The sequence below is a fragment of the Leptopilina boulardi genome, unplaced genomic scaffold (assembly GCF_019393585.1).
Source record: "Leptopilina boulardi isolate dan_hultmark-lab unplaced genomic scaffold, ZJU_Lbou_2.1 LbouV2_324, whole genome shotgun sequence".
NCBI classification, from domain to species: domain Eukaryota; kingdom Metazoa; phylum Arthropoda; class Insecta; order Hymenoptera; family Figitidae; genus Leptopilina; species Leptopilina boulardi.
Genome location: NW_026137890.1, coordinates 2418392 through 2427444, shown reverse-complemented (window position 1 = coordinate 2427444; position 9053 = coordinate 2418392). Strand labels below are relative to the sequence as shown.

Genomic DNA, 9053 nt, shown 5'->3' with positions numbered 1-9053 from the left:
TTTTTAAAAATTCTATCATTTAAAAATTACTCATTACATCGACATAAATTTTTAAAAATATTTTTAGCTAACATATTACTTTTTTGTTCTCGAATAGTGGTATAATAAAACAAAAATAAATTCTATATTGTAGTTTGTAAAAAGGGCATATTTTGTAAGTTAATGGTGGTGATTTTTATTTTTTGACGACATCTAGGCGATAAATGACTGAATTTAAGGTTAAACTAAAAAGTAGGATTACACTGACCCTGTGTGTGCTCCAAGGATTAAAAATCATTGCTCATGTGGTTTACAATGTAGTGAATGGAATGTTTTATGTTTCATAGGCGTAAAAATAAATAAATAATAAATTAATTAATTAATTGAAAAATAAATAAAATGAAAAAAAAAATTGAGTAATTTGGAATTTCATAAAGGTAATTAAAAAAACATTGAGAAAGAGGAACAGAAAACATTAAATTTTTATAAAGTTAAAAGAAAATATAAATTAATTAATTTTTTTTAATTACTTATTCAAATAAAAGATAATAAGAATTGGAGCGAAACAATAAATTTAAAAATAAACAAAAACTAGGATTACTTTATGATTATAATTTTTGAAAATTTATAAAATAATATTAATGTATAATTATAAATTATAATTAAGTTAAATTATTACCAAACGGTTGCCGATCATTCCGGCCCAAAGATTTATTCCAAATCGAGTTTGGAAGCCTCTTATAGAGGTTAAAAAAGGGTTCACTGGAGCCCAAAAATGGAAGTTTCGAAAATTCCAGATTCCATCATTCCCGAACCTCGATTCATCCGTAAATAGGATTCTTGAGAGAAAGGTGTTGTCAAGTTGGTGCTGTTGCAGTATCCAATTGCAAAATCTTAAGCGGTGTGCAGCATCTCCTGGCCTTAATTCTTGTACACGCGTTAGGTGGTACGCGTGCCATCTCTCTAATTTCAAGGTCCTCTGCACAGCGTAATAACTTAAATTAAGTTGACGGCTCATTCCTCTGATTCCAGCTTCTGGGTTTTCTTCGACCAACTGAAGAATTCTCTCGCGATTTTCTGCGTTGACGACGTTCCGAGGACGACCTGCTTCCCTATGATTTGGCATTGCACTTCCTGTTCTTTGCAACCGACGTACTGCATCTAGGACGACCTTTGCCGTCGGTCGTGGCCAATCGGGGTGCCTCTCGATAAAATCTCGAGCAGCAGCTCTTCCGTTATAATTATTTGCACCGTACAGCAGAATCATCTCTGCGTACTGCTCGCCGGTGTACATTGTTAAAGACGATCAAGACGCATAACACAAACAAAGAAAAATATGAATAAAGTAAAGAGAAAACGAATACAATTGTAAAACACCGAATGGTGAACGACTTCAACGATTTAATGTCATATATGGCTACTGATATTTTGACGAAAAACAAAAAAACAAATGAGTTAGTTGCTATAGCAACTAACAGGACAACGTGACATCATACTGTATCAGATGAATCATATGTACAAAAAAATTCAAAAAAAGGTTAATAAAAATATAGTTATTGGTCATCTATCGTATATATTTATAAATTTTTTATGTCAAAATTAAAAAAAAATTTAAACGTTTATTTTATATCGTTTTGCAAAAAATCATGTACCCCCCCCCCCTCCCAGCGGCCACACGAAGTTATCTGGAGGGATAAAATTAGGTTCAAATATGTAATTTTGCTTGTAGATTACAGGAAAAATATAGCATGCACGATTGGAGTTGATGATCATAATGTTTATAAGGAAAACTGATAATTTTATAAAAAATGATGGATTTTTCCATTAAAAAAGAAGACAATTTTATCTAAAGGGATTCAAATTTATATACTTTTACTTATTTTTAGGTGTAGATTACAAAAAGTATAACGAGCACGATAGGAGTTGATTTGCATGGCGTCGTCATGGAAAAACTGATAATTTAAAAAAAAAATTGTGAATTTTCTCCCAAAAGCGAAGAAAATTTTATCTAAATGGCTTAAATTTATTTATTTTTACGCGTAAATTATAGAAAAAATTTAACAAAAATGACAGAAAGTTGTTTTAATAAAGTTTATTTTCGAAAAATAAAATTTTTTGAAAAAGTGGAGTTTTTCATTAAGTCGAGGTACGGAACCCTCGATTTCAATGCGAGTGTAACTCGCACTTGTTTTATATTTAAAAATATTTTTTCTTCTATAAAAAAGAAAAAAATTTAATAATTTGAACTTAATCACCTATTCTAATGAATTTTTTTTATAAATACTAAAAAAAAAGATTTCTTTAATTTAAATAATCGGTTACTTGATTTTTATCAATTAAATATTTATTAGAACTGTTTTTCATTCAAATTTCTATTTAATGACTAATTATATATTTTTGAAAGCTGACATTGCAGAGAAAATTATGAAATCAAACTTATCCTCATATGACTATTACATTATATTTTTATTATAATTTTCTTACATTATATAGTATTATTAGAATTATGTTAAGTTAAGTTTCACATATTTATTAAACAAACAAATATTTTTTAAATTAAATAAATTTTGTAAATAATTTTTCTTTATTATTTAATTTAAACAATACTTTAGTTAAAAAATTTAATTTATTATTTTTTAATGACTTAAAATTATTTATTTATGATTGTAGTGATGAATTCAACTAAAAAAATTAATAAATAAAATGAAGAAGATATTATATTATTTCAAGAAATTCAATGTTTTGTCAGATATCTATACATGCTTTGAAACTTTTTTGCATATTTTTTTCCATTAATTTTGGAGATATTTGTCTTGCACATTTCACTCAAAAACTAAATTTTTATGTAATTTCCATTTCTTTATAATATTTCTTTTTTTTGTACAGCACTCAATGTTTATCTGTTGTTCATTGTCATTAAAAAAATAATAATATTCAATATTTTTTTGGAAATTTTATAATATGTGTTTTAATTAAAAATAATTGTTAAACAAATGATAAACATTTTTCCAATAAAAACAGTTAACATTTTGACGTTTCTGAAAATAAAAAATATTTTTATATTTAGATTTTGGTGACAATTGTATTAATAGTATTTCTATTAAATCAAAAAATAAAGTTTTTAAATGTATGCCTTAGTGCAATGGACAAAGGACAAAAGTTTAAGTGTTGTCCAGAGTAAAGAAATACTTAAAAAAAAGGGAAATTCCGCAAATGTTTCGTGGTGCAGTAAAATATACAATGTCAATATTATCGCAATAAATGGTAAGTCCTGGTTTGATTATATGAAATAAATTTCATATAGTAATCTATATGAAATTTATTTTTATTAAATTATATTAATAAATAAAATTATTTTTATTTTTTTACTTTTATTCAAACTTTAAATATATAAATAAATAATACAATAAAAATGTATAAATTTAATTAAATATGTACATTAAAAGGAAAATTCAACTTTTTTAGAAGCTCAAAAAAAATTATTTTATAGTTTAAACTTTATTTAATAGATTCCAAAGAATGGTTAGAAGGGTTATCCGTTAACTCTCATGGTATTGTCTTGGGACAAGATTCTCCAAGTGTGGAAAGTGGTAATTTTATTTTGTTTCGAATAATCACAATTTTAATTTATTTGAACTGAAATTCATTAATTTGAATTAATGCAAATATTGATTGATTTAACTTTGAAATTAAAGAATTCTATTTTATTCAAATTTTAAATGTTTTAAATTTTACATTATTTTTATTTTAATTTAATTAAAATTAAATTGATGTAAATTCAATATTGGGTTGGTGAAGCTAGCGACCCGCCCCTGCCAGACATTACAAGAATCTTTTAAATAGTTATTAAAATATATGTTTAATAAATTTTAGTATTATTTAAATTGTTTTTTTACAATTGTATTAATTATTACTCTTAATGATCGCTTTTTTAAACAATAAAATTTCAAAAAATTATGTTTCTGTAACTGTCAGTAAGACTGCTGATTATTAATTATAACAAAAAAAATCAGTTAAATTTTCTTTTTACATAGTAACATCCTAGCATCAATTCCTGAATTTGAATAAATTTTTTGATTAACAATTTTTATTTCTAGACATTTTTTAAACGACATATTTCTAAAAATCGCTTTCACCTACGGGCGGGTGGGAACGTTGGCTATTAAATATTAATAAAAAAAATCTGATTAATTTTTTTCTTAAAAAGTAACATCCTAGCAACAATTCCTAACTACGAAAAAATTATTTCATGAAAATTTTTAAAAGTTACACATTTTTTAAACGAGGATTTTTCAAAAATCGTATTCTTGCTACGGGCGGGTGGGGACGCTGGCTATTAAATATTAATTCTTGACTTCGAAAAAAATCTTCATTGAAAATTTTTAATTCTAGACATTTTATAAACGGATAATTTCCAAAAATCGCTTTTCTGATCCTATTTTTAATTAAATATTCAAATTTTCTAATCAGCACATAAGCTTGCGACATAATCGCAGCAAACTTGTGTCAAGTAAATTTTTTTTAACAAATTATTGTTTCAAGCTTGCCGCGCAAGTATAATTTTCAATTATATCCTATGTTAGTTTTAAATAATTATAAATAGTAGATTCAATATATCTGTTAGCCGTAGATTCACCTTTGCTACATTCTTTGTATTCTACAAGAACATATTAAAAAATGTTTTGTGGTGTTAAGCGTAATTTTTTAAACATTTGAAAATTTCTAAAGCTTGCGGAAATCGAACTCGCAACCTAACGCATCGCAGTCTAGCACACTAACCACAAATATTACATATCTGAATTTTAAATTAAAAACATTTTCTATGATTTAAGTTTAAAAATTATCCAAATTTAAATTTTAAGTTATCCTATTTTAATTTATTTAAAGTTCTTTTAATGTAAGTTTCAAATTATCCGTACTTTAATTTATTTAAATTTTAATTGATTTAAATTTTAAATTATTCGATTTAATATTTTCATTGATTTAAGTTTCGAATTATGGCGATGTTAATTTATTCAAATATTAATTTATTAAAGTTTAATATTCTTTGAATTTTAATTTACACAATTTTTAATTAACTCAATTTTAAATATAATTGGATTTAAGATATAACACTTTCATATATAGTTACTACAGAAGTTGCATCCTGTCAGGGAGATATTGCAACACCTGCACAACATTCAGGAAACATTTCGGTTAGTTGTTCGTTTTATTATTATTGATTTATCCAGAAAAATGTCTGTTAAATTTGACTTTATTTTAACTATTTTTCCTTATTCCAGGAGTCTCTATTTAACAAACTGTAGTATAAAAGACTATTTCACAAACAGACTAATAGTAAAAATCATAACTACTATTTATGTAGTAAATTTAACTACAAAAGAGATTTTAAATTTATTATTATTAATATTAGTATTAACAAAGTTAGTAATTTTAACTAGATAAAATAAACTATTTAAATTTAGTACTACACTGTAAAAAAAGGGTTAATTTCAACTCCCTAGAAGATGCTATAAAAGTCCTATTCTTTTAGAGTAGATGCGATCGAGTTAATTTTATGCTTAGAGAGTTTTATTAAGGAGTTTAATTATTAACTTCCTTTTCCAGTTGATTTTTAACTCGAAAAATTTAACTCTCGGTGCTGTTAACTCCCTAACTTTTTTACAGTGTACTAACTGTATAAGTTAAATAAAAATCATTCTGAATATAGTACTTTTATCTACTAATTTTCAACTAAATAATTGTAGTAATTTTTACCAATGCCAGTGTTTTAAATCCGTATGTATGTCGTACGGTCAGTCTGTATAATATTATTCTCTCGTTTTCCTTCTTTCGTCCGTATCTTATAATCTCTGTCACTATTTCTTTCACAGTCTCTCATTGTCTTCCTTACTATTTTAGACATATATATCACAATAGATTTTAATAATTTCCTTTTGAAAACAGGTTGAACATGACGATGCACCAATGATTAAAATAATAAATAATGAAATTTTTATTGACCCCCAAGTCGAAATGGAATTTACGCGCTACCAACAACATCCGGCAGAAATAGTTCGAAAATTGATGCTGGCTTTAATTGGTAGGGAGGAATTAAAGCTCATGTCAGCAATTGGGGACCCAAGAAGAAAAGATCCTAGAATTCCAATACCTCAAGATATAAGAAGAGCAGTATATAGTAAAACAATTTTTGCTATCAATTTATTAAAATTCTCTCCCTAGCGAATCAGTTCCATCAATCTTTGAGCCCTCACGTGGAAAGAATCCTAGAAAAGTGCTCATGGAAATTTCAGCCGGAATTCTAAACGGCATTTAGTCGGAAATTTCCCAGGAGCACTTTAATAGGAATCTTTCCACGTGAGCCACTTTGAACAAGTTTTGTTCAAGTTTGATTTGAAGCAAAATATTGCAAATAATTAGTACATTATCATAAAAAAATAAACACTGCTATATTATTCAATTTTTAGTTGATTAGTGGAAGAATTATAAGAGATTATACTTACAGGAATAATTAATGTGCACATTAAATAACTCTGTTCTCGAAAAGGGTATTTTTTGGAACAATCTGGGCATATGGTGTATTAACCTTCTTTGGGTACGCTGAATTCAATAGCGTTATCCGTTTTTCATAATCGTATAAAAATTTTAAAATAGTGGCCATATTTTGTGGTTCATTATCAAAATACAAAATTTTACTGATAAGAAAATATAAGATTTACTTAAACCTCGTTGCATAAGGGTTTTTGGGGTCACTGATTACGAATCAGATATCAGTTTTTTTGAAATTTTATATAAAGAACTTACTAAGATGGATGAATTTTTAAAAACTCAAGAAATTTATTTGAAACTTGTTAGTCCGTCGTTTTTTGAGGTCGCTGACAAAAGGTGTGTAATCAGTGACCATGAAGTAGTGAATTTAAAGTAGATTAGTTGAATTTTCAACAAATTTATCACCCATACTAGATCCACCATTTTCAATTTTGAAAAACTGACATTGAATTCGTAATCAGCTACCCCAATAACCTCCGAGTAACGGCTTTTAAACGAATTTGATACATTTTTAAAAATTCGTCCAAAATTTCAATTTTCAAAAACTGACAATAGTGTAATTATTATAGTTCTATTTAACATAATTCAACCGCAAATAAATTAAATAAAGAATAATTTGTCAATAGTTATCATTTCTTTTATCATACTGTACTAAATATGGTTAAAATACTTTGTTCTAAATCAAAATTCCTTCCGAATTTAATTAATATAATTCACCAAGGCTCAATCATTTACTAAATATTTATAAAAATTTTAAATATAGGGTACATTCAGAATAACACCCAAGGTCTTGAGCACCAAAAATACATTGAAATAATAAACAATCAATGCCGAACGCTTCGCAATCCAAAAAAAAAAAATTAAAAAGTTAAATAGAATTTAAATTTATATATATTATCATTTACGTTATAAATTCATTAAAGAAAATAAATATATGGAAAAAAATGTGTTATATTATTTAAAAAAATTTATAAAACTATCTATTTTTACAGTATGCATTAAAATGCGTTGTTATACAGTAAACAAAGCATAAGTGATGCTTCTACATTGTGGTCGTTCAAGTACAAATGGTATGACATCAGTGTTGCGTTAAGATACCACGGCAATAGCACCGATCTTAGAGTACCAGTGGTATAACGTAGCAATTGCGTGGCTATATCGTGGATATAACGTGAGCATACCGTGGCAAAGGAGCAGGTTCTTTCATACGTGCCTGTTGCGTGGGTATAGCGTGGGCATACCGTGGGCATACCGTGGCAATAGCTAAGGTTCTTTTTACGAGCCTGTTGCGTGGGTATAGCGTGGGCATACCGTGGCAATAGCGTAGGTTCTTTATTACGTGCCTGTTGCGTGGGTATAGCGTGGGCATACAGTGGCAATAGCGTAGATTCTTTATTACGTGTTTGTTGCGTGGTTATAGCGTGGGCATACCGTGGCAATAGCGTAGATTCTTTATTACGTGTTTGTTGCGTGGTTATAGCGTGGGCATACCGCGGCAATAGCGTAGATTCTTTATTACGTGTTTGTTGCGTGGGTATAGCGTGGGAATACCGTGGGCATACCGTGGCAATAGCTTAGGTTCTTTTAACAAGCTTGTTGCGTGGGTATAGCGTGGGCATACCGTGGCAATAGCGTAGATTCTTTATTACGTGTTTGTTGCGTGGTTATAGCGTGGGCATACCGCGGCAATAGCGTAGATTCTTTATTACGTGTTTGTTGCGTGGCTATAGCGTGGGAATACCGTGGGCATACCGTGGCAATAGCTTAGGTTCTTTTAACGAGCTTGTTGCGTGGGTATAGCATGGGCATACCGCGGCAATAGCGTAGGTTCTTTATTACGTGTTTGTTGCGTGGTTATAGCGTGGGCATACCGCGGCAATAGCGTAGATTCTTTATTACGTGTTTGTTGCGTGGTTATAGCGTGGGCATACCGCGGCAATAGCGTAGATTCTTTATTACGTGTTTGTTGCGTGGGTATAGCGTGGGCATACAGTGGCAATAGCGTAGATTCTTTATTACGTGTTTGTTGCGTGGTTATAGCGTGGGCATACCGTGGCAATAGCGTAGATTCTTTATTACGTGTTTGTTGCGTGGTTATAGCGTGGGCATACCGCGGCAATAGCGTAGATTCTTTATTACGTGTTTGTTGCGTGGGTATAGCGTGGGAATACCGTGGGCATACCGTGGCAATAGCTTAGGTTCTTTTAACGAGCTTGTTGCGTGGGTATAGCGTGGGCATACCGTGGCAATAGCGTAGATTCTTTATTACGTGTTTGTTGCGTGGTTATAGCGTGGGCATACCGCGGCAATAGCGTAGATTCTTTATTACGTGTTTGTTGCGTGGCTATAGCGTGGGAATACCGTGGGCATACCGTGGCAATAGCTTAGGTTCTTTTAACGAGCTAGTTGCGTGGGTATAGCATGGGCATACCGCGGCAATAGCGTAGGTTCTTTATTACGTGTTTGTTGCGTGGTTATAGCGTGGGCATACCGCGGCAATAGCGTAGATTCTTTATTACGTGTTT

At 29.5% G+C, this 9053-nt stretch overlaps 1 protein-coding gene across 1 annotated transcript; it reads left to right on the top strand.

Moving 5' to 3' along the window:
• Positions 1–3104: 3104 nt before the first annotated feature.
• Positions 3105–7392, top strand: LOC127284363 (uncharacterized). The gene is made up of 5 exons (XM_051309759.1): positions 3105–3243; positions 3489–3569; positions 5107–5174; positions 5926–6157; positions 7292–7392. The coding sequence occupies exons 1-5, from the start codon at positions 3105–3107 to the stop codon at positions 7390–7392; spliced, it is 621 nt and encodes a 206-aa protein (XP_051165716.1).
• Positions 7393–9053: the final 1661 nt, after the last annotated feature.

What these genes read in the sequence shown, in the direction of transcription:
- LOC127284363 (XM_051309759.1), top strand. Translation starts at nt 3,105, where the DNA reads ATGTATGCCTTAGTGCAATGGACAAAGGACAAAAGTTTAAGTGTTGTC. An exon ending in CAATATTATCGCAATAAATG is followed by an intron (nt 3,244 to 3,488) that starts GTAAGTCCTGGT and finishes TTTATTTAATAG; the next exon opens with ATTCCAAAGAATGGTTAGAA. An exon ending in TTCTCCAAGTGTGGAAAGTG is followed by an intron (nt 3,570 to 5,106) that starts GTAATTTTATTT and finishes TTTCATATATAG; the next exon opens with TTACTACAGAAGTTGCATCC.